This window comes from Bufo gargarizans, chromosome 1 (assembly GCF_014858855.1).
Source record: "Bufo gargarizans isolate SCDJY-AF-19 chromosome 1, ASM1485885v1, whole genome shotgun sequence".
In the NCBI taxonomy this organism is placed as follows: Eukaryota; Metazoa; Chordata; class Amphibia; order Anura; family Bufonidae; genus Bufo; species Bufo gargarizans.
Window position 1 is genome coordinate 169,212,011 of NC_058080.1, and position 25,656 is coordinate 169,237,666.

Here is a 25,656-nt window from a genome sequence, read left to right on the forward strand (position 1 = left end):
AATGGACCAAAATGTTGATATAGGCCACTCCTAGCATTTCCGCCTTGTCTTTGATGGATTTCTTCTGTTTTTTTCAGCCTAATGATGGTCTTTTTCACTTCCACTGAGAGCTCCTTTGACCGCATGTTGTGGGTTCACAGCAACAGCTTCCAAATGCAAATGCCACACCTGGAACCAACTCCAGACCTTTTACCTGCGTAACTGATGATAGATTAACAAGGGAATAGCCCATGCAGCCCATAAAATAGCTTCTGAGAGAATTGTCCAGCTATCTTTGGTCCCTTGAAAAGAGGAAGCTACATATTAAAGAGCTGTCATTTCAAAACCCTTCCTCCAATTAGGATGTGAATATCCTCAAAGTAAGGCCTTATGCACACGACCGCTGTGTGTTTTGCAGTCCGCAAATCGCGGATCCGCAAAACAAGGATGGCATCCATGTGCGTTCCGCAAATTGCGGAACGGTATACAGCCATTAATATAACTGCCTATTCTTTTGCGGACAGGTTATATATTTTTTTGCGGACCATGGAACGGAGCAACGGATGCGGACAGCACACGGAGTGCTGTCTGCATCTTCCCCCATTCTAGTGAAACTAGCCAAAACTGCGGCTCGGATGCAGACCAAAACAACGGCCGTGTGCATGAGGCCTAAAGCTGAGAGTCTGCACTTTAAGCCCATATTGAATATATCACTGTATCTTGAATAGCTAAATGCCAAAACTTGTCTCACTGTCCAAATATTTCTGGACCTAACTATATATCAATGTGTTCAGCTTCTCCCGATCTATATTGTTGTGCTTTTAGATTGCATTGTGTTTTGTGGTGACTGGTCCTCCTTCAAAGCACTGAGCTAAAAAGCTGCCTCTCCTCACGAAATACAGAAAGAATGGACAATAGAGTTGTGGGGATGTGGTAACCAGTGATGGTCAGTTCGCAGTTTTCCCCAGCGAACACATGCGGGCTGCCATCTTTAGTAAGGTAGACTCACCCGTCCGGCGATGCATAGGTAAGCCCTTACCCGTGCCTGTGCCGGTCTGAAATCAAATGCAGTCACCGGGAGCAGGCAGTTCCGAGAACTTCCCGATGAAGGCCCCCAGCGGCTGTTCTCGGAACTGCCTGCTCCCGGTGACTGCATTTGATTTCAGACCAGCTCCCGGCACAGGTAAGGGAGCTGTGCATCGCCGGACAGGTGAGTCTACCTTACTAAAGATGGCAGCCCGCATGTGTTCGCTGGCGAACACTGTGAATTGACCTTCACTGGTGGTAACATAGCAGAGTGCATACAAGTGCCGCTGCTCATTAGCCACACAGAGAAAACACATTTAAATGCTAATAGATATTATTTTCTGAAATATTCTAAAATACCCTGGTACCACTGTAGTCAGCAAGCGCAAAACATCAACAACTCCCCATATACCCAGCATTCTAGAAAGTGAATTGCTGCGTTAATTTGCCAATTCATCAAACCTAGCACTGATTTGTAATGTTTGGGTGTGACCTTTGTGTTGTAAGGTATTAATCATCTGCTGATGAAGCAGGGCCTTCATTTTAAAATAATCAAGCTTGTCTTCAGACATAAATCTCTAACTAGGCAAAAAGAAAAATCCACTATTTCATGATATATATGACAAATGACATTACCTCTATATGCACACAAATTGGTTTACTCTGCAGATAAATTAGAATTGCGTCCATTTATTTATGTGAATTATGCAATAATTATTTTACGTGAAGGCCCAATATTACGCTTATAAAGAAAATGCCATTGACTATAATGAGATCCGTTTTCTTAATTTTTTTTTTTCACGTGGCTATGGTGTTTTTTAGAATGTGTTTTGTTTTTATTAAAATGCAGCATGCTTTAAGTAAGGCCTTCTTCAGCCATTTTTTTTTTGCAGACCGTATACAGAACCATTAATTTCAATGGGTCCACTCCGTGTGCATTCCGTTTCTGTATGTCCGTATTTCCGTTCCGCCAAAAAATTTAACATGTCCTATTATTGTCCGCATTACGGACAAGGATAGTACTGTTCTAGTAGGCGCCAACTGTTCCGTTGTGCAAAATACGGAATGCACACGAACGTCATCCGTATTTTTTGCAGATCTGTTTTTTGCGGACCGCTAAATACATACGGTTGTGTGCATGAGGCCTTAATAAGGCTGGGACTTGCCCACAGGGAGCAGATAAATCCTCTGGTGGGCCCCTATTTTCCCAACTCCTGCACAAGTGGCACATAGCACAGTAGACTAACTGCGCTACATACAGGTAGATAGGCAGTGTAAGAACTTAGACAAAAGTGGAAAAAAGTCACAAAAAGCATATTTTTTAATCAAAATAGTACAAGTACTGTATATGCTGTGTCTTTTTTGGAAAAACTTTTTGTGGCTGTTTTTTGAGCCAAAACCAAACATAGATTCAAAATGAAGAGGAGATATGCAGGAAGGACTTATACTTCCCCCTCTTCCTGGATCCACTTCTGGGTTTGGCAAAAAAAATGCATAAAGAACCGCAGCAAAATTCTTTAAAAAATGCTGTGTGTAAAACCACCCTTAGGGCTCGTTCACACTAACGTGTGCTGCCTGTTGCCGTATTGCGGACAGCATTTGCGGATCTGCAGTACACGGGCACCGTTCCATGTGCATTCCGCATCACGGATGCGGATCCATTCACTTCAATGGGTCCGTAAAATTGGAGATGTAGAAAGGTGCGGAACGGAAGCATGGAACAGAACACTACGGAAGCACAAAAAGATAGAACATGCGGCTGGGCCATGGTCGACGCCCGTGCATTGCGGACCGTAATTTGCGGTCCACAGCACGGGTACAAGCTTCACACGGTCGTGTGAACGAGCCCCTAGGGCTCATTCACACGAACATGTTTTGCATTCCGTATACGGTCAATTTTTTGCATTACGCACATGGTCCGTATATGGAACTAGTCATTTCAATGGTTCCGCAAAAAAAAATGAATGTACTCCGTATGCATTTCGTTTCCGTATTTCCGTTCAAAAATAGAACATGTCCTATTATTGCCCACAAATCACGTTCCGTGGCTCCATTCAAGGCAATAGGTCTTCAAAAAAATGGAACACATACAGAATGTACGTCTTACGTATCTGTTCCGTTTTTGCTGAACTATCTATTGAAAATGTTATGCCCAGCCCAATTTTTTCTATGTAATTACTGTATACTGCATATGCCATACGGAAAAACGGAACGGAAAAATGGAACGGAACCGGAAACACTACTGAAAAAAAAATAAGAAAAACGGATCCGGGAAAAACGGCTTGCAAAACACTGAAAAAGACATACGGTCATGTGAACGAGCCCTTAGACCGTGGTCACACATTACTGATCAACTACCAGCAAAGTGGATGAGATTTTCAGAATTTTCATCCACATGCTGCGTAAAAAAAAATATACAGCAGAAAAGCTGCGGTATTCTGGAATTGAGATCCACAACATGTCAATTTATAAAACAGAATGCTTCTGCAGATTTCACCCTTTTCAATGTAGAGGGTAAAATTTGCTGGAAATTCTGTAGCCAAAACTACATGGAATACGTGCAGATTTGTTAGTTATTGTATGTTTTCCTGTACGTTTTTTGCTGTGGAAGCACAGAAAAAACTGCAGCGAGATCTTCAGTCACTTATGAAAGTAGCCTTAGGGCTCATGCGCACAAAAGTATTTTCTTTGTATATGTACATTCCATTTTTTTTTTTTTTGCAGACCATATGCAGTATACATTGATTAAAAATGGTCCGCAAAAAAAAAAACTGAAGTTACTCCGTGTGCATTCCATTTCCGTGTGTTCGGTTCCGCAAAAAAATAGAACTTGTCCTATTATTGTCCGCATTACAGACAAGGTTAGTACTGCTCTATTAGGGGCCAGCTGTTCCGTTACGCAAAATACGGAATGCACACGGACGCCATTCGTTTTTTGCGGATACATTTTTGTGGACTGCAAAATACATACAGTCGTGTGCATGAGCCCTTAGGGTCCATACACATACAACTGACGCTGGCGTTTTTTCTTTGCTGTAAAAACGGCAGAATAACTGCATGTCTTTTTTTTGGCCACCTGCATTTTTTGTTGCATTTCTTGTGGTGTTTTTTAACACAATTCAGGAGATCAAAACTGGTCTAAATGAAAACTGGCTTAGGCTGGGTTCACACGGGCGGGACGGATTCGTCCCAGGTGTATTGCGGCAAACCTGTGCGAGTAGGTACGCAATTTCAGTCAGTTTTGATTGCGATTGCGTTCCGTTGTTCAGTTGTTATCGCGCCGGTGCTATCTGTTTTGCACGTGCGTGATAAAAAACTGAATGTGGTACCCAGACCTGAACTTCTTCACTGAACATGGTCATAAGGGAAAATAATAGCATTCTGAATATAGAATGCTTAGTACAATAACTCACCTTAATCCACTTGTTCGCGCAGCCGGCATCTCTTCTGTCTTCATCTGTGAGGTAAAGGACCTGTGGTGACGTCGCTGCGCTCATCACATGGTCTGTCACATGATCCATACCAATCGCGCCGCATCCGCACTTGCTTGTGGATGCTTGCGACTTTCACGCAGCCCCATTCACAATATAGAACATGCTGCGATTTTCACGCAAAGCACAAGTGATGCGTGAAAATCACCGCTCATGTGCACAGCCCCATAGAAATGAATGGGTTCGGATTCAGTGCGGGTGCAATGCGTTCACCTCACGCATTGCAGCCGCGCAGAAATACTCGCCGTGTGAACTCAGCCTTAGTCGCCCATAGCAAGCAATTAGATTCCATATTCCATTTTTCAGAACTCCTTTGAAAAATGAAAGGTGGAATCTGATTGGTTCCCATGGGTGACTAAACCAGTTTTCCTTTACACCACTTTTGATAAATCTCCTCCAGTGTGTCTTACCACAACCATTTTCTTCATAAAGTTTTCCCCCTTTAAGGGCTTGTTCACACGACCGTGACGTTTTTTGCATGCTATAGTGGTGTCACTTATTGTATGCTATAGTGGTGTGCCTACTGTCCACTGACTCCACTTTTCTCTCTTGGTCACCCTGATCTGGGTAGATGACTAACTTCCATTTACAGGTAGTTATAGATTTGGATAATGACATTGCTACTAACTACAATCAGAGTCACCTATATGGAACACTTTGATTAATATTTTTATACATTATGTGTACTCAGCAGAATTCTGATCTAATATATACAATTTGTGCAACGTAATATTGCTGTACTTCATCTATATCCTTATGGTTATCTTATTGGGCACTTCAAGCGACTGTTGGTATCAACAGTGTAGTGGGCCTTAATACACACTAATTGTGCCCAACACATATCACAATAAGGATATAGAGGGATTTTTTTACTTTATTTGTGTTGAATATGTATGCTCCTTTTGAATAAAATACTTTTTTGTAGATCTATCGTATATTTCCATATAAATACCAGATAAGTGAGTGCCCTCCAAACTTCACATACACTCACCTAAAGAATTATTAGGAACACCATACTAATACGGTGTTGGACCCCCTTTTGCCTTCAGAACTGCCTTAATTCTACGTGGCATTGATTCAACAAGGTGCTGATAGCATTCTTTAGAAATGTTGGCCCATATTGATAGCATAGCATCTTGCAGTTGATGCAGATTTGAGGGATGCACATCCAGGGCACAAAGCTCCCGTTCCACCACATCCCAAAGATGCTCTATTGGGTTGAGATCTGGTGACTGTGGGGGCCATTTTAGTACAGTGAACTCATGGATGGGTACATGGTGGTCATGAAGGGATGGACATGGTCAGAAACAATGCTCAGGTAGCCTGTGGCATTTAAACGATGGCCAATTGGCACTAAGGGGCCTAAAGTGTGCCCAGAAAACATCCCCCACACCATTACACCACCACCACCAGCCTGCACAGTGGTAACAAGGCATGATGGATACATGTTCTCATTCTGTTTACGCCAAATTCGGACTCTACCATTTGAATGTCTCAACAGAAACCGAGACTCATCAGACCAGGCAACATTTTTCCAGTCTTCAACATTTTTCCAGTCTGCAAATTGTAGCCTCTTTTTCCTATTTGTAGTGGAGATGAGTGGTACCCGGTGGGGTCTTCTGCTGTTGTAGCCCACCTTTCTTTCCCATTCTGACATTCAGTTTGGAGTTCAGGAGATTGTCTTGACCAGGACCACAATCCTACATGCATTGAAGCAACTGCCATGTGATTGGTTGACTAGATAATCGCATTAATGAGAAATAGAACAGGTGTTCCTAATAATTCTTTAGGTGAGTGTATATCAAAACATCATTTTTCTCAGCAATGTGGGCACATATATGAACATGGGACCAACACAGATGCCTTCAGCTGCCAAGCGCACATGGAACACAGCCAGTTTCCTAGGTATAAATCTGCTGACAGAGGCCCTTTAAACCATGGATGACTGAAATCTGCACCAGTTTGGTGCTTTCAGCTATTATGTACACCTGTTTTCCGGCATAAATTATAGTTAATAATGCCAGGTCATCTTGCATTAACCTTCACCTCTGATAAATGAGTCTAGAAGTACATTTACAGTGTGATCACGCTCATTTTTCTCGGCCTTCCATTTTTTAAAGGGGTTTTCCGGTAATTATTATATTTTATCTAAAGCCCGTTGCCTGCCTCCAGGAACAAACAATTCATTCTAAGGCAGGGTTCGAGTCGCCATTTAGCTTTTTGTTCTTCTGGTCTTTTATTGCACCTGTAAAAATGGTCTGCAAAGGGTAAAGTACATGCGGTAATATGCAACTAGCAATACCGATCAAAGTAGCACACTGTGTATTAAAAATAATTACCATCTTTATTGAAACGACATTATGTAAAAAACACATATCAACGAGCAACAATGATTCTGCTACTGAGAGAAAACATGATTTATACTAAAACGAGCGCGCTGATTCCAAATATAAACTCGGAATTTGACTGACACGTCTAGATTTTAAGTTATACATGCAAAGACTATTCCGATAGACTATTAATGCATTATATTGGAAATATTCCAATGGCCATGTCCAGACCTTTTAACAGTACTGGGCCTTGCTCACGTAAGACTTTTAAACTGAAAAACGAGACTTTTTGAAATTTTGTTATTCCAATACATTTTCATACACTGTTTACTGCACAAACTTTGATGTAGATCAGGAAATTGTTGGAGTAAAACTCGTTCTGTTCAAAATTATTCAGTGTTTTCCAAGTGATTAAATCATTTAGGCATACTTATGCATAGCTAAATTTTGTGACGTGTTACAACAATTCTGACTTCGGATTTGTAATCCGTACATTCGATTTAGTATAGGACAAATGTTTTTTGACCAGTAGCAGATGATACTTTTTTTTTTTATGCGTGGTGTAATTAAAGGACACATCATCTACAAGGTGAGTGCCTCATAGGGTCAGAATCTCAAAGTGCAAGGAATGGACACAAAATACTAATAACAATAGTACAAGTTAGGCCTCATGCACACGGACGTTTTTTTTCACGGTCCGCAAAACGGGGTTCCGTTGGTCCGTGATCCGTGACCGTTTTTCCGTCCGTGGGTCTTCCTTGATTTTTGGAGGATCCACGGACATGAAAAAAAAGTCATTTTGGTGTCCGCCTGGCCGTGCGGAGCCAAACGGATCCGTCCTGAATTACAATGCAAGTCAATGGGGACGGATCCGTTTGATGTTGACACAATATGGTGCCATTTCAAACGGATCCGTCCCCATTGACTTTCAATGTAAAGTCTGGAGTTCTGTTATACCATCGGATTGGAGTTTTCTCCAATCCGATGGTATATTTTAACTTGTAGCGTCCCCATCACCATGGGAACGCCTCTATGTTAGAATATACTGTCGGATATGAGCTACATCGTGAAACTCATTTCCGACAGTATATTCTAACACAGAGGCGTTCCCATGGTGATGGAGACGCTTCAGGTTAGAATATACAAAAAAACTGTGTACATGACTGTCCCCTGCTGCCTGGCAGGTGCTGCCAGGCAGCAGGGGGCAGACCCCCCCCCCCCCCCCCTGTTTTTAACTCATTGGTGGCCAGTGGGCCCCCCCTCCCCTGTTGTTAACTCGTTGGTGGCCAGTGTGCGCACCCCCCTCCCTCCCTCTATTGTTTTAATACATTGGGGCCAGTGTGCGCGCGCCCCCCAACCCCCTCCCTCCCTCTATTGTTTTAATACATTGGGGCCAGTGTGCGCGGGCCCCCCCAACCCCCCCTCCCTCCCTCTATTGTTTTAATACATTGGGGCCAGTGTGCGCACCCCCCCAACCCCCCCCCCCCCCTCCCTCCCCCCATTGTAATCATCATCGGTGGCAGCGGAGTAGAAGATTTTCATACTTTACCTGGCTGCTGGCTGCTGCGATCTCTGTGTCCGGCCGGGAGCTCCTCCTACTGGTAAGTGACAGGTCTGTGCGGCGCATTGCTGTCACTTACCAGTAGGAGGAGCTCCCGGCCGGACGCAGACATCGCAGCAGCCAGCAGCCAGGTAAGTATGAAAATCTTCTACTCCGCTGCCACCGATGATGATTACAATAGAGGGAGGGAGGGGGGGGGGGGGGGTTGGGGGGGGGGCGCACACTGGCCCCAATGTATTAAAACAATAGAGGGAGGGGGGGTTGGGTGGGCGCGCACACTGGCCCCAATGTATTAAAACAATAGAGGGAGGGAGGGAGGGGGGTGCGCACACTGGCCACCAACGAGTTAACAACAGGGGGGGGGGGGGGCCGCACAATGATATTCAAACTGGGGAGGGGGGGGGGGGGGTCTGCCCCCTGCTGCCTGGCAGCCCTGATCTCTTACAGGGGGATATGATGGGGTTAATTGTACTATCATATCCCCCTGTAAGAGATCGGGTGCTGCCAGGCAGCAGGGGGCAGTCTTGTACAAAGTTTGCAGTGTATTCTAACTAGAAGCGTCCCCATCACCATGGGAACGCTTCTGTGTTAGAATATACTGTCGGAAATGAGTTTTCACGAAGTGAAAACTTAGATCAGAAAAAGCTTTTATGCAGACGGATCTTCGGATCCGTCTGTATGAAAGCAACCTACGGCCACGGATCACGGACACGGATGCCAATCTTGTGTGCATCCGTGTTCTTTCACGGACCCATTGACTTGAATGGGCCCGTGAACCGTTGGCCGTGAAAAAAATAGGACAGGTCATATTTTTTTCACGGCCAGGAAACACGGCTCACGGATGCGGCTGCCAAACGGTGCATTTTCCGATTTTTCCACGGACCCATTGAAAGTCAATGGGTCCGTGAAAAAAAACGGAAAACGGCACAACGGCCACGGATGCACACAACGGTCGTGTGCATGAGGCCTTACATGCATAAAAAATAACCAGGTCCAACCAATAAACAGACAAAATACAGACCAAAATTTCTCCTTAAATATCCCTAGTGGCCAATCAAAGTTGTGTTGCACAGCACGGATTTGGGTTAGGTGCTGGGTAGATTGTATTATTTTACCTTATAACGTGGTTATAAGGGAAAATAATAGCATTCTTAATACACAATGCATAGTACAATAGCGCTGGAGGGGTTAAAAAAAATAAAAAATAATTTAACTCACCTTAATCTACTTGCTCGCGCAGCCCGGCTTCTCTTCTGCCTTCTTTTTTGCTGTGTGCAGGAAAAGGACCTGTGGTGACGTCACTCCGGTCATCATATGGTCCATCACATGATCTTTTACCATGGTGATGGATAATGTGATGGACCATGTGATGACCGGAGTGACGTCACCACAGGTCCTTTTTCTGTACACAGCAAAGAAGAAGACAGAAGAGATGCCATCTGAGCAAGTGGATTAAGGTGAGTTAAATTATTATTATTATTTTTTTTAACCCCTCCAGCGCTATTGTACTATGCATTCTGTATTAAGAATGCTATTATTTTCCCTTGTAACCATGTTATAAGGGAAAATAATAATGATCGGGTCTCCATCCCGATCGTCTCCTAGCAACTGTGCGTGAAAATCGCACCGCATCGGCACTTGCTTGCGGATGCTTGCGATTTTCACGCAGCCCCATTCACTTCTATGGGGCCTGCTGCGATTTACACGCAATGCACAAGTGATGCGTGAAAATCACCGCTCATGTGAACAGCCCCATAGAAATGAATGGGTCCGGATTCAGTGCGGGTGCAATGCGTTCACCTCATGCATTGCACCCGCACGGAAAACTCGCCCGTGTGAAAGGGGCCTTAGTGTATGTATTATGTCTATTTATTGGCTTGACCTGGTTATTTTTTATGCTTGTAACTTGTACAGTGCTCCAGACTAAAAAAAATACCTAGTAGCCATTGGCTCCTGAACTGAAAAATTTAGGAGCCAAATCAAATTTTTAGTCGCCAAATCGAGACCGAATAGAAATTTTGGTATCGTGACAACTCTACGCCGATCAGATCGGCATAGGGTTGTTTTGATACCAAAATTTTGATTCGCTTTCGTCACCATAAAAAAGTATTGCGATACTCAATACCACGCAAAAAAAAACAACACCAAAAAAAGCTGCGAATAAAAAATGGCGAATGCTCACCGCATAGGAGACATTTTTTAATAATTTAATAGTTTGGACAGCGCTATGTAATATGTTTATTTATTTATTGTTTATATATTTTATATGTAAAATTGGGAAAGGGGGGATTTAAACTTAATATTTTAGGGTACTTTCACACTAGTGTTTTTCTTTTCCGGCATAGAGTTGCGTCCTAGGGGCTCAATATCGGAAAAGAACTGATCAGGCATATCCCCATGCATTCTGAATGGAGAGTAATCCATTCAGGATGCATCAGGAGGTCTTCAGTTCAGTCATTTTGACTGATCAGGCAAAAGATTAAACCGCAGCATGCTACGGTTTTATCTCAGACGAAAAAAATGGAAGATTTGCCTGAATGCCGGATCCAGCATTTTTTCCCATAGGAATGTATTAGTGCCGGATCTGGCATTCAAAATACCGGAATGCACCCGCACTAAATCCGGACCCATTCACTTCTATGGGGCTGTGCACATGAGCGATGAGTTTCACACATCACTTGTGCGTTGCGTGAAAATCGCAGCATGCTCTATGTTGTGCGTTTTTCACGCAACGCAGGCCCCATAGAAGTGAATGGGGCTGCGTGAAAATCGCAAGCATCCGCAAGCAAGTACGGATGCGGTGCGATTTTCACTCATGGTTGCTAGGATGAAAGTCTATTCACTGTATTATTTTTCCTTATAACATGGTTCTAAGGGAAAATAATAGCATTCTTTAATACAGAATGCATAGTAGAAGGTCAATATAATAAACATTGGTGGCGCAGTGCACGCACCCCCAACACCCCAGTATGATAAACATTGGTGGCGCAGTGTGCCTTCCTTATATAATAAACATTGGTGGCGCAGTGTGCCCCCCTCAATATAATAAACATTGGTGGCGCAGTGCGCACACCCCAACACCCTAGTATAGTAAACATTGGTGGCGCAGTGTGCCCCCCTCAATATAATAAACATTACCCCCCCCAACACTCCAGTATAATAAACATTGGGGGGCGCAGTGTGCCCCCCCTCAATATAATAAACATTGGTGGCGCAGTGGGCACCCCCCAACACCCCAGTATAATAAACATTGGTGGCGCAGTGTGCCCCCCCTCAATATAATTAACATTGGTGGCGCAGTGGGGAGTGCCAATGAGGGTTAAAAAAGAAAAATTAACTCACCTCCTCCAATTGATCATCTCCTGTTCTTTCTTCAGGACCTGTCAAAGGACCTGTGGTGACATCACTGTGCTCATCACATGATCCATCACCATGGTAATGGACCATGTGATGAGCTCAGTGACATCAGCACAGGTCCTGAAGACAGAACAGGAGACCGACAGCTACGCGATCAACTGGAGGAGGTGAGTTAATTTTTTTAAGTTATTTTTTAACCCTCATTGGCACTTCCCACTGTACCACCAATGTTTCTTATACTGTGAGGGGGAGGGCACACTGTGCCACCAATGTTTCTTATACTGGGGTGTTGGGGGGGGGCATACTGTGCCACCAATGTTTCTTATACTGGGGTGTTGGGGGGGCACACTGTGCCACCAATGTTTCTTATACTGGGGTGTTGGGAGGGGGCACACTGCCACCAATGTTTCTTATACTGGGGTGTTGGGGGGCACACTGTGCCACCAATGTTTCTTATACTGGGGTGTTGGTAGGGGGGGAACACTGTACAGGGAGTCTAAGAAAGAATCGAATGAGTCACAAGTCGGATCTTTAGTTCTTTTCACCTGTGACTCATTCCATTCTTTCTCCCTGTACTTGTGTCAGTGACTCAGAGCTGCTAGTGCTTGCCTTGCCTCAGCTCTGATTGGTTGGTGGGCGGGGAGGGGAGGGGCTGGCAGAAGCAGCTTCCACTCTAGGATCAGATTACACTCCTCCCAGCCCCTCCCCTCCCTGCTGCCAGCGTCTCTGCTGTTGTGTGCTGTGACCGAGCTGACTGAGACTGAGGAGAACATCGGCGGCGGCGGGGCAGAGAACTATCAGCTCCTGTGCCCGCCGCTGTTCAGCTGCAGAGCTGCCGCGGAGGGTCTAGTCGCAAATGGCGACAAGACTAAAAAGTCTTGTCGCCATTTGTAAATTCTTAGTCGCATTGGCGACCATTTTGGTCGCCATCTGGAGCCCTGTTGTACTATTAGTATTTTGTGTCCATTCCTTGCAATTTGAGATTATGACCCTATGAGGCACTCACCTTGTGGATGATGTGGATGATGTATCCTTTGTTTATATGTGTTTTTACATAATATTGTTTCAATAAAAATGGTATTTATTTTTAATACATTATTGCAGTGTGCTACCTTGATTGGTGTTCTGTCTTCATACACATTCCTGTCTTCCAAATAAGAGGACTGTTCCTTGTAGTCTAACTTGTTTATTGGTCAACATGTTGTACTCTCTGTGCGATACGCATGAGTGAGAGATTGTGCAAGTGTGGTAAAACTACAAGAATACAAATAGCATGTATAAGTATAAAGCATAGCATAGCATGTGCTATAACATTTGCATTGACAGTGAAAGCACATGGTAAAATGGCTGCCTATACATAGGATTACATGTCTAGCTAACAGTAATAACAACTCCCTGAGTAACAATTACAACTAGCTGAGTCACTCTGCATAACATCATGTCCCTGAAACAAAGTTAAATCTCTCACCATTTATGCTTTTACGAGGATGGTGGAGTTTAAGAAGAAGGCATGCATAGAACAGCTTTGAACTGTGTCCTAGAGACTGGAGACTTCTATTTCCCAGAATGTTTTGCACTCCCACAATGCAGTGCATCACCCACAATGCAGTAGTCTTTGTAACAGGAAAAACAAAGTGTATTACAATTAACACCGCTAGATGGTGCTATAACCACACTAAACATTTCAGAAATACAAAGACCGAGGCAGATGTGATCTGTAATGATTCTCTAACCCAGCTGGGCAGAAAAATCGGTATGGCTTGTGCGTTCTTCTGATATGTCAGAAGAACAGAAAAATAAAATAGATCCGTTATTTTGAGCATCAGTTATGCTTAAAATAACTTAAAGTAACTGATCCGTATTTTTTTGAGCAACAGTTGATCAGTTTGCATCAGTGTTCACATCAGGAGGTGCATGGGCATGAACACATGCCAATCTGAAACCAATAGCTGGCTTCAGCAGTGACATGGCTGCAGCACGTCGCTGCCGAACCCAGTCACGTTTTTTTTATTTGTGCAAACTTTTGTAAAAAATAAGCACAATGTTTGCATTATTTTATGTGCAAAAAAGTGACTAATAAATGTAGGTATTATGTTTAAATTCTTAATCATCTTTTAGATTGCTGTTTGCTGACATTGATTTCCCGAAAACATGCACTTTACTATTTTCATAATAAATCGGTAAATTTCATTTAATCCTAATATAAGAAAAACTAGCATATACTACTCTGCACTCAGCCACGTAACAGATCTATAGTATGTTGTTTGGATCTGTAGTGCAGCTCCCGTATCTTCTATGGGGCCCTTCTGTAGCTCTATGTTCCTCCAGTGTCACATAGTATACCACAAACCGTCTCATTGCCATTTTCTCCCATACAAAGACTGCCTTCAAAGGAACAATGTAGTTACTTACAAGGGCTCCCATCAATTGTTACACAGAGTAGCGGGCAGTGGATACAGCTCAATAGTGTGCATGAGCCCTTAAACCTGTTGTTCTGTTGGAGACAACCCCTTTGAAAATGCAGCCACTGTGGTTATCATCTGTTGAACCTTGGTCTACTCCCAGGTCTCCGAGCAAACAGATGAATTTGCCGGGTGAAGGCGCACAGGGCTGGACTGGGCTTGTCTTCCCAATTTGAATGGATCAATTTGGAGTGTTATATATATATATATATATATATATATATATTATTGCATGTACTTTGGTCTAAAAATAATCTTTATAATTGGTCTTTATAAAAAAATGATTAACCATTTTCCTTCAGTCTGCATGTATTTCAATATTTTGCAGGCTGCAGAATGCCACTGACTGAAATCTGTCGGTGGGATTGTCTGCAGCAGCTCCTGTGATTTCCTGAATGACGATCTGAACTTAATTATGATCAAAGCTGATCAAAAACTAAATTAGGAAAAAAAAAAGGTTTTAGCACTAAATACCTAGAATAAATAAAAAAATGACCCATAGAAATTGCATAACCTTTACACTTTGTAGGTAAACCTACCATATAATGCAACCGTTTCTCATACAGCTATTGGTAATGGATTCATCAAACACAACCTACTTTTCTGGAGTGCAAGGTCCTTACGTACAGGATATAAGTAGTTAATCCATTTATATAATAAGCTGAAATAAATCTATTAAATGTAACCTTTTAGAAAATGCATTCCATTAATGTCGAGACATTTCATTTTAACATCTTGACTGATCAAGTAGAGACTGACATCCGTGAATAAACAAATGCATCGTTGGGAATATTGCACTCCATTTCCAGGAGGGCCTCTGCTAACTCATTCTGTCACTGTGGTGTTTGCTGCTGATTGATTGTTTTTGTATGATTATGGAGGGAGAATTTCCCCTTCACCTTTTAGCTGGCCATTATTCACTCCTGAGATAAAATGTGATATTAAAGTGGGAGTTCACCTTGATTGAACCTATGCTAGTACAATCTATTTAAAAACTGCATAAATAACAACTCCCTAATATGTACTGTGTCAGACCATGACCTGGTCCTACATGTAAGGAATCGTGCACATCACAGAAGGATGGAGAGCAGCACATGGAGCCGCCAGTAGAGTTCCATACTACAGGCCCACTGGGACTCACTGTATCACCGAATGGTGATCTACTGGGTTCCTTATGTTGAGATATTATTCTCTAGAAGCTACAGACGTGTTCTTCCTTAACATTAGGCTACACAGCGATTTTGGGCACAACATGTGTAGCGTGGCGAAATATCACAGTGTAGCAGGACACACAGAAATGAATGAGGTTGTAGTACAACTCACATCTTTGCCACAATTGCGACCCCAGAATTGCAAGAAAATGATTAGTGTTTGATATTTTGCAATTCTGGGGTTGAGGTTGTGGCAACGGGTGAGTTGCACTGCGACCCTATTCATTTCTATGGCTGCCCTGCTACACTGCGATACTTCGGAGACGCACCCAAAATCACCCATACCCTTACTCTTGACTTGAGGTATGCCAAGATTGCTGGCCCAAAAGGACTAGTTTATTTTTAAAACTTTTGCAATACTTCACTGGACCTTCTTGAGAAAATCACCTACGTTTCTTTCCAAAGTTGGTCATCTAAGGATATCTCAAGCCAGGAGGACAGGTAAGGAAGACATACTGTATCTGTATGCTTATAAGGAAGCACAACATTGGACTTCAACACAGCTTCTGCATCGTAGGGCCTGGTGACTGCAGTGCTGCTCCCATTTACTTGAATGTGTGTAGTGCTGCAGTATCCAGGCATGGCCACTACACAGTGGATGGCGTGGTGTAGTTCCGGTTCTTGGTTCTGCACTGGAGCTAATGAAAACAGCTGATTGGCGGGAGTACCGGTAATCAAACCGCCGCTAATCTGATATTGATGATCTATCCTAAGGATAGGTCATCAGTAGGTCAATCCTGGAAAATCCATTTCCATTTCCATGTTTCTTTTACACAGGCTTTCAGATGACTGCATGTGTTTTGGATTGTAGGCACGCTGTACTGTGGCACGCATATGGAGTGCTGTATCATGGGCAGTTTTCCAGCAGAAGTGCGAAAAGAGTGTATCTAGAGGAAATTTCTATATTTCAATATATGACATCTGATAGGGAACGCTGAATTTTCTTCATCTGCTATACCTCCTTAGAACAGAATGCACGGCTTTACGGGAATATTTTAACACTGGTTTTGTGATTAATGTAAAGCCCATCACAAACACTGCCATCTGAATAAGGACTTACAGAGATATCAAGATGTATTTATTCAGTTATGGCGACTATTTTTGGAAAGGCAACATCAGGTAGTGCAATCATATTGGTTGACACTACTGAATTTTCAGCAACCCTATTTAAAGGTGATAACTAGTATTGAGCGTGTGGACCTGGATTCCAATTTCAGGGAAGATTCGATTCACTGCCAAGCCGAATTTCCTCGTACTTCATGGTTGCGAATCAATTTTCCCTGAATGGCAGTAAAAATGTTTTAAAAAATGCATACTTACCTCATCTGTTTAAGAGCGAAGAGCCAGCTGCTCCCATCTTGATTGAAGATCTCGAATGAAAACCTGTAGGTGGTGACGTTTGATGTCACCACACCAGCCGACGTGATGATGTCACCACAGGCTGTGCAAGATTTCACGCTAGATCTTCAATCAAGATGACGGTGGCCGGCTCTTCGCGATCGAATGGATGAGGTAAGTATAATTTTCTTATTTTTTTTATTTTACACTGTATTATTGCTGTCAGATGCCACAATCAGCTATGAACACAGCAATAACGGGGGACAGCGCAAGTGGCGCTCCCTGTCATTATACCCACTACTTACAAAGAAATGTGCTTCGTGACAAAGTAATTACTCACTAAGCAAATATTTTTGAAAAATGTGGCGAAGCAACCAAATCTAATTTTTCAATCACTAGTAATAATCAATCTGACTGTACCTCCTGACTGTTACAACAATATAGATTATACATAAAATGCCAACATCCCTGCAAGTGTATAAGACAATATGACAGATGTGTCTTTCCTTACCTTCCTCTTGGCTCAACAGATCCTGAGAAGTGAAGTGCAAGACTTCCAGCTTTTCAAAACACACATAAAAAAATGTAATTTGGCAATACTATGTCCCAAGATGTCTATCCTGTATCCTATGCCTATGTTTAGCCACCTAGTGGCTGTGATGTGAATTGCAGCCTGTCATTGGTTTTTCTAGCATGTTGTGATTGGTTTTGAATTGGTTACATGAAAATTGGAGTCCTTAACCAAAGTAGAGTTAATGTAAGGCTACTTTCACATCGGTGGTAAAGGTATTCCTCTACCGGACAGCCTGCTTGAGTTCACCATATTCGGCATAGCTGGATAGGGCCTTGCGCCACTGGACCCTGCAGAGATTTCCTGCAGAGATTTCCGAGATGGGCGCTGGGTTTTGGCCAGACAGGAACCAGTGCAGCTGGAACTCATGTCGGAAACCTGCCGGATCCCCATCAGATCCCATTATAATTAATAGGCTCCATCCGCGGATGGCAGTATCTGGCTATGCCGGAAATGGTGAACTTCGGCAGGCTGCTCCTCTGCCGAAACAGCCTGCCAGATACCTGTACCGCAGATGTGAAACTAAACTAAGGTTGGACACATATCTACAAAACACTGTCTATAGGTCTTACTAATACATAGCCAATTTTACATCTTGGGTGGGAATTCTCTTTAAATGTAATATTTCTGATCTGTAGAAAAATAACTAATTTTACAGGAAATGTTATATAGTGCCAAACATAATTCATGTCATATTCTATTGTCCCATATAATGACTGTTGACAAACCACATACTGGATGCATTTGGTCTTTACATATCATTTCTGCACTTTAATCTGTACCTTTACTGGGTTTTTCAGTTTATAATCTCCATGAATTATTTCTACACAGTAGGTATATATTTTTTTTTTGCATTTAGCAGTAAACAGGTTGAAACTTACCTCTATCACTGTCATAAAGATATGCAAATTTATCCCATTGATAGTATTCAATCAAACTAAGAAGCGCTCCTTTGAGGTCCGGCCTCATTTGAATAACAAATGGATGAGTACCATCTGTTGGAAAGCTTGGGGTTATGAAGGAGACATGAAGAGTTCCGCAAAATGATGTGATAGTATTTACAGACTTCTTATCATAAAATCCAAAAATAGCAAAGACTCCTCTTGAAAACTGGGAGCAGACTGCAATGGAAAAAAAAGCAGGTATCAGTATAAATTCTCATCACACTGGACCTTGAAGACCTGCATCATATGAAGCATAAACCAGGAGAAGACATGAAAACAGGTTGAACATGTTATCCCTACGTGAAACCAAATTAGATGAAGCCAATATTATCTTCAAGGGTATCTACTGAATAATGAGGTGGAATATTCCAAATCAGATTACAAATCTGTTGTCTTCGATAGACACAACTTACAAGGAACCTGCATCCTCATGTATAAAATGTAATTACAAATACTCCCTCCATGGAGATTATTTTTCAGTATCAATGTTGTTAAGGGTGTTATCCAGGATATTGATATTGATGGCCTATCCTCAGGATAGGTCTTGAACAGTAGACTGGCAGAGGTCTGAGTCCTGCCACTAGGGTTGAGTGAATCAAAGTATCTGAAGTGGACTTCAATCCAAATTTCAGGGAAAATTTGATTTGCCGCTAAGCCGAATTTCCTTGTGCTTCGCGGTAACGAATCAATTTTCCCTGAAATGGCGTTAAAAAAACTAAAACATACTCACCTCGTGCATGAAGAGGCAGCCGTGGCCATCTTGATTGAAGATCTCACAGGAAATCTCGTGCGTGGTGACATATGTAGGATCTTCAATCAAGATGGCCATGGCGGCCTCTTCACGCTCGAATGGATAAGGTGAGCATTTTTTTTTATGGATTAACCCATGAAAGCCCTTACTATTATTCTCAGATGCCGCGTTTATCACTGATCGCAGCATCTGAGAATAATAGTGAGGGCTTTCATGGGACGCGTTCACCGTCATTGCACCTGCTACTTACAAAGAAATGTGCTTCGTGATGAAGCTATTCAGTGAAGCAGCAGAATCAAATTGAAATAAAAACTTTGCTCATCTCTACCTGGCACCCACACCGATCAGCTGTCAAAGAGGCTGAGGCGCAACTTAAGTGTTTAGGCCTCTTCCTAGGCTAGTGATGTCGGTCACATGGCCTAGGCACAGTAGAGAACCATTGAAGTGAATGAACCTGAGCTGCAATACCAAACACAGCCACTATCCAATGGATGGCGCTGTGCATGGTAAGTTGCGAGAAGCTCAGGTGAGAGCAGTGGCCTCTTTAAGTAGCTGATCAGCAGGAGTGCAGGATGTCAGATCCCTGCCAATCTACTATTCAAGGCCTATCCTGAGGATAGGCTATCAATATCAAAATCAGAGATAACGCCTTTAAATACTTTGAATTCTCAGATAGCGGCCTGGTTGAATCTTTCAGATCAATATATATGTACACTGACTAAGATTTAGTACTTATAAACTACTTTTAGCTCCTTCAACTCTTAATTTTATTATGGTGGTCATTACTATGTGTGATATATATAGGAGCATGAACAGTATGTGTAGGAAGATATTTTTCTGAGGTTTAAAGGGATTCTGTCACCTCGTTTTGGGTTATAGAGCTGCGGACATGCACGGCTAGATCGCCGCTAGCATGTCCGCAATATACCGGTCCTATAGGGCTGTGTGCTTTTATTGTGTTGAAAAAAATATTTTAGAGATATGTAAATGAGCCTGGTATGTGTCCAAGGGGCTGTACGAACCTTCCTGGTGCCCAGCCACACCCCCCTGTGAAGGAGCCCAGCACATCCTATGTCCTGCGAATCTCCTCCTTTTGTCACAGATTGCCGTAATCTCGCAATGCCGGTATAGTGTTCCTTCCCTGTGCTGGCATCAGCCTCAGGGAAGGAACTGCGCATGCGCGAGCTCGCTCATCGCCAGATTACGGCAATCTGTGACGAAAGGAGGAGATTGGGAGGACATAGGCAGTGCTGGGCTCCTTCACAGGGGGCGTGGCTGGGCACCAGGAAGGTTCGTACAGCCCCTTGGGCACCTTACAAGGCTCATTTACATATCTCTAAAATCCTTTTTTAAACACAATAAAAGGACACAGCCCTATAGGACCGGTATATTGCGGACATGCTAGCGGCGATCTAGCCGTGCATGTCCGCAGCTCTATAACCGAAAACGAGGTGACAGAATCCCTTTAAAATAGTGAAATTTACAGTAGATACATCAAGATGCAGCAGAGTTCAGTGTGTCATTTTGCACACCTCCTTGTCTTAGACTGTATATAGAGTAGGTATGCAGGATTTCAATATGCTCGCAGGAACATTCACATGTGCAAGAGGTGACATATTTGTTTCTCCCTTTTGATTAAACCAGCCGTATATGAAGGAACTCTCATGTGCACGTGATTTTAGGGTCTGCTCATACCATTAATTTTCTCATCCATTTCTAGTCCCTTTCTTAGGCTGAATTCAGATGGATCATAGGAAACTGGTCCATTTTCCAGCTGGATAACACGGATGAGTTTTGAAATGAATCCAAAGTTAATATTCTGTCTGTTTTTCTAGTGGACCCTTTCACTTGAGTGAATGGGACTTGCAGGAAATCAGGGCAGGATGGTGCATTTTTATCAAAATCCCTCTTGTGAATTGACTTTCATGGGTCACTGTCCTGTCCAGGTGTGGTCTACTCTGAATGTGGACTGTGCCTGGTAGGGTGCAGCAGATTTTAACATATTTGTAAAGAATTGTTAGTGATATTATGTTTAATTTTCTATGTCACTATCTATAATTAAACAAAAAACATAAAATCCTGCAGTTTTTACTCTAACCACTAAGCCTAATAATAGGCGCCACTTCTTGGTCTGTACTGATCACTTTACTGCAGTTATCTGCTTATCTATACACAGAGGTGATATCATTACAGGCAGCATTAGAATGACAGATAAGACTGGATCCACCATTCACAACAGGTGATTGTCAGAGCTTATCTATTATCCTTGTACAATGACCTCTGCACAGGTCACAGAGCATGTAACCCATGCGGTTTTTGGTGCAGATTCGGTGTCGAAACGCACAGAAGACCGCAGGAAATCTGCACTTGTGTGCAGGTACCCTTGGGCTTTATTCAAACTTCCATTTGATGTCAGTGAAAAAACAGTCAGTGCTTCGTCCATGAAGATAAGATGTCTGTGATGGTTTCTGTGTGTCATCCATTTTCCACGCGTACTACTAGGGAGAGAAGAGGACTTCCTGCTTGTCTCCTAGTAAAGGTCCACAAAATGCGGACTGAATATGCATGGCATTGACAGAAAGAAAAAAAAAACCTCATTCAAGATATTCCATGCCATGAGTGATCAGTGTGCCAGTCAACCAGGCTAGTGGCTAAAAGCATCTGTACCAGTGTGTCAGGCCTATCTACACGTGCATCACACCAGGGCACAGAGCTGGTTATAAAGACGGGTTAGTCAATAGAAGTTCAGCTCTAGACCAACTGCTCACTGTTTACTGCCCTTGAAACCACAGCGGGCAATAACTGGTGGACTCACTAAAGTGTTTATGGTATGTTAAAGCATTTATTTTCATTTTCTGACCACATACATACACTCTACTTGTATATTTCTATAAAACCATATACAATATACAGTTGCAATAAAAAGTATGTGAACCCTTTGAAATGATATGGATTTCTGCACAAATTGGTCATAAAATGTGATCTGATCTTCATCTAAGTCACAACAATAGACAATCACAGTCTGCTTAAACTAATAACACACAGATAATTAAATGTTACCATGTTTTTATTGAACACACCATGTAAACATTCACAGTGCAGGTGGGAAAAGTATGTGAACCCCTAGACTAATGACATCTCCAAGAGCTAATTGGAGTGAGGTATCAGCCAACTGGAGTCCAATCAATATGATGAGATTGGAGGTGTTCGTTACAGCTGCCCTGCCCTATAAAAAACACACACCTGTTCCGGGTTTCCTTTTCACAAGAAGCATTGCCTGATGTGAATGATGCCTCGCACAAAAGAGCTTTCAGACCTACGATTAAGAATTGTTGACTTCATTAAAGCTGGAAAGGGTTATGAAAGTATCTCCAAAAGCCTTGCTGTTCATCAGTCCAGGGTAAGACAAATTGTCTATAAATGGAGAAAGTTCAGCACTGCTGCTGCTCTCCCTAGGAGTGGCCGTCCTGTAAAGATGACTGCAAGAGCACAGCGCAGACTGCTCAATGAGGTGAAGAAGAATCCTAGAGTGTCAGCTAAAGGCTTACAAAAGTCTCTGGCATATGCTAACATTCGTGTTAGCGAATCTACGATACGTAAAACACTAAACAAGAATAGATTTCATGGGAGGATACCACAGAGGAAGCCACTGCTGTCCAAAAAAAACATTGCTGCACGTTTACAGTTTGCACAAGAGCACCTGGATGTTCCACAGCAGTACTGACAAAATATTCTGTGGACAGATGAAACCAAAGTTGTTTGGAAGAAACACACAACACTATGTGTGGAGAAAAAGAGGCACAGCATACCAACATCAAAACCTCATCCCAACTGTGAAGTATGGTGGTGGGGGCATCATGGTTTGGGGCTGCTTTGCTGCATCAGGGCCTGGACGGATTGCTATCATCTAAGGAAAAATTATTCCCAAGTTTATCAAGACATTTTGCAGGAGAACTTAAGGCCACCTGTCCACCAGCTGAAGCTCAACAGAAGATGGGTGTTGCAACAGGACAACAACCCAAAGCATAGAAGTAAATCAACAACAGAATGGCTTAAACAGAAGAAAATGCGCCTTCTGGAGTGGTCCAGTCAGAGTCCTGACCTCAACCCGATTGAGATGCTGTGGCATGACCTCAAGAAAGCGATTCACACCAGACATCCCAAGAATATTGCTGAACTGAAACAGTGCTGTAAAGAGGAATGGTCAAGAATTACTCCTGACCGTTGTGCACGTCTGATCTGCAACTACAGGAAACGTTTGGTTGAAGTTTTTGCTGCCAAAGAAGGTTCAACCAGTTATTAAATCCAAGGGTTCACATACTTTTTCCACCTGCACTGTGAATGTTTACATGGTGTGTTCAATAAAAACATGGTAGCATTTAATTATTTTTGTGTGTTATTAGTTTAAGCAGACTGTGACTGTCTATTGTTGTGACTTAGATAAAGATTCGATCACATTTTATGATCAATTTGTGCAGAAATCCATATAATTCCAAAGGGTTCACATACTTTTTCTTGCAACTGTATAATTATTTTCACAATTCATCTCTTCCTTCACATTCTCCATTATCCTGTAAATACATCAAAAGCATCCAGGCTGCTATTTGTAACATTACAACTTAGGCCTACTTTGCACGTGAATTAGGCTACATGCACACGATCGTGCTGTATTTTGCAGTCCGCTAACCGAGGATGCGCAAAAAACGGAAGCCACCCGTGTGCCTTCCGCAAAACGGACAAGAATAGGACATGCAATTTTTTTTTCGCGGGGCCACGGAACGGTGCAACGGATGCAGACAGCACAAGGAGCGATGTCCGCATCTTTTGCGGCCCCATTGAAGTGATGGGTCTGCATCCGAGCCGCAAAAACGGCAGCTCGGATGCGGACCAAAACAACGGATGCATGAGGCCTTATTGACATACGTGTGCTGCTCTCTACAGATCGCTTATGTATCCACACTTTAATGTACGTATTCACACATCAGTAGTTAACCACGGCCTGTGGATCCGGAAGCATGCTCTATTTGACCATGATGATGGGTCCGTGAAAACCGTGGACACAATGGAAATGCCATCTGTGTTTGGTCTGTGGTTTTCAAGGATCATTGCTAGAAGATGCTCTGCAAACAAATTTTCAGCCTAGCACTGCTTATGAAACATGGATGACACATGGGCTGAAAATAATGGAACCAGGGATGGATCATGGACAGTGTCACGGATGAAACAAGGACTGTGCCGTCACAGATATACCACAGACATGAACGTGTGCCTTGTTATAGACAGAACATCTTACCTTCTGAAGTTGGGTAAGCCCCCTGAGTGCCAGTGGGGCACCAACAAGCCACTATGTCTTCCTGAAGGTGTCTATATACAGTGCCAGGGCAGTGATTAGGGCCGGGCGAAGTAAAGTATCTATTTTCTTGTAAACTATTATAAAGTTATATCTTGTGTATTGTGCATGTTGCTGCCGTAGCTTACTGAGAACACAACTGCAAATTTCTTATTTACTGTGAAACAAAGGTCTGTATTCAAGGGGTTATTTCATGATTGATGTCAAATCAGACATCATACAGTACATGACAATAACTTTCTAACAAAGCTAGAACCGGCCCTGTACCTCACATGGATCCTGAGATCTCCAAATTCATAGCTCCAAATGCTCTGCTAGATGATCCTCAGCCCGGCAGCTCAGGGGGGCGTGTCCTTTCAGCTGCGGCTATCCCTGTAACTGCCACAGCTTTTACCAGGAGATATGGCTGGTGGCAGTTGAAGATTTAAACTGAGCGTGTGCGACCACCTCAGTGAAGTGCGCAGAGAAGTAAGGAAAAGAGCATACAGCAGGTGGCGCTATACAGATACATTTTATTGAATAGCTCACTGTCTGTACTAAAATTTTAATTACATGCAATTTCAAAAATATTCAGATCGAGGTACTGGTTTGAAAAATGGAGAATATTTTTTGTGGCACAACCCCTTTAAACTGGATTTTTTTTCTCTAAAAAGTCATCAATAAATTGTGCATCAAGAGAATTGCGGGAGGTGGTCTCATCTAGAAACTGGACTGGGTACTGAAGTGTTAACAATATAAGAGAAATAACAGTTGGCATTATTTAGTACTTAGGCTGAACTCTAATGTCCAGGGAATGACAGAGAAACTTCCTGGAGACCCTGGCACCATCCCTAGTGTCTGTTCCTTGCTCATGGATGTCTATGGGCAGACACTGGTGCAGAAGATCGCACAGCATGCGCACTGCACCACAATATCTCAATGGAGATCAATGAACTCTATGTCAGCGGCTTTGTCTGTCCTGTCCAGCTGTCACAAATGGAGAGGGAGAGATTGGATAAATGAACAGTTGGGCTCCTATAGCCTGACACAGCTGTTCTGCTCCTAAACATGCCCCCAGGAGAAACAGCACATTGCTATTATAACGTAAGACTATGATAAAGCAGAGCACAGAGCACCGGATTAAAACACAGACCAGACAGTGTAAAAAAAAGCGCCAGATTTAGCACAGTGGCTGATGCTGAATTATAGATGTTGTCTTTGGTCTGGTCTAAGCTTATAGCACCTAATAGTTAACTGCACCCAAATTTTGCTCCACAATTTTAATGCAATTTTAGACCATCTTAAA

General features: G+C 42.8%; 1 protein-coding gene across 8 annotated transcripts in view; it reads right to left on the minus strand.

Annotated features, from left to right (window-relative positions):
- Positions 1-25,656, minus strand: part of GRIA2 (glutamate ionotropic receptor AMPA type subunit 2) — a 233,140-nt gene that overhangs the window by 138,681 nt on the left and 68,803 nt on the right. For all 8 annotated transcript variants that reach the window (XR_006390560.1, XR_006390561.1, XM_044300096.1 and 5 more), the window contains one exon: positions 18,208-18,447. Coding sequence is in view for 6 of the 8 variants with exons in the window: in XM_044300096.1 (XP_044156031.1) it covers positions 18,208-18,447 (240 nt within the window). In the remaining 2 variants the exon portion in view is untranslated. The remainder of the gene's footprint in view (positions 1-18,207; positions 18,448-25,656) is intronic.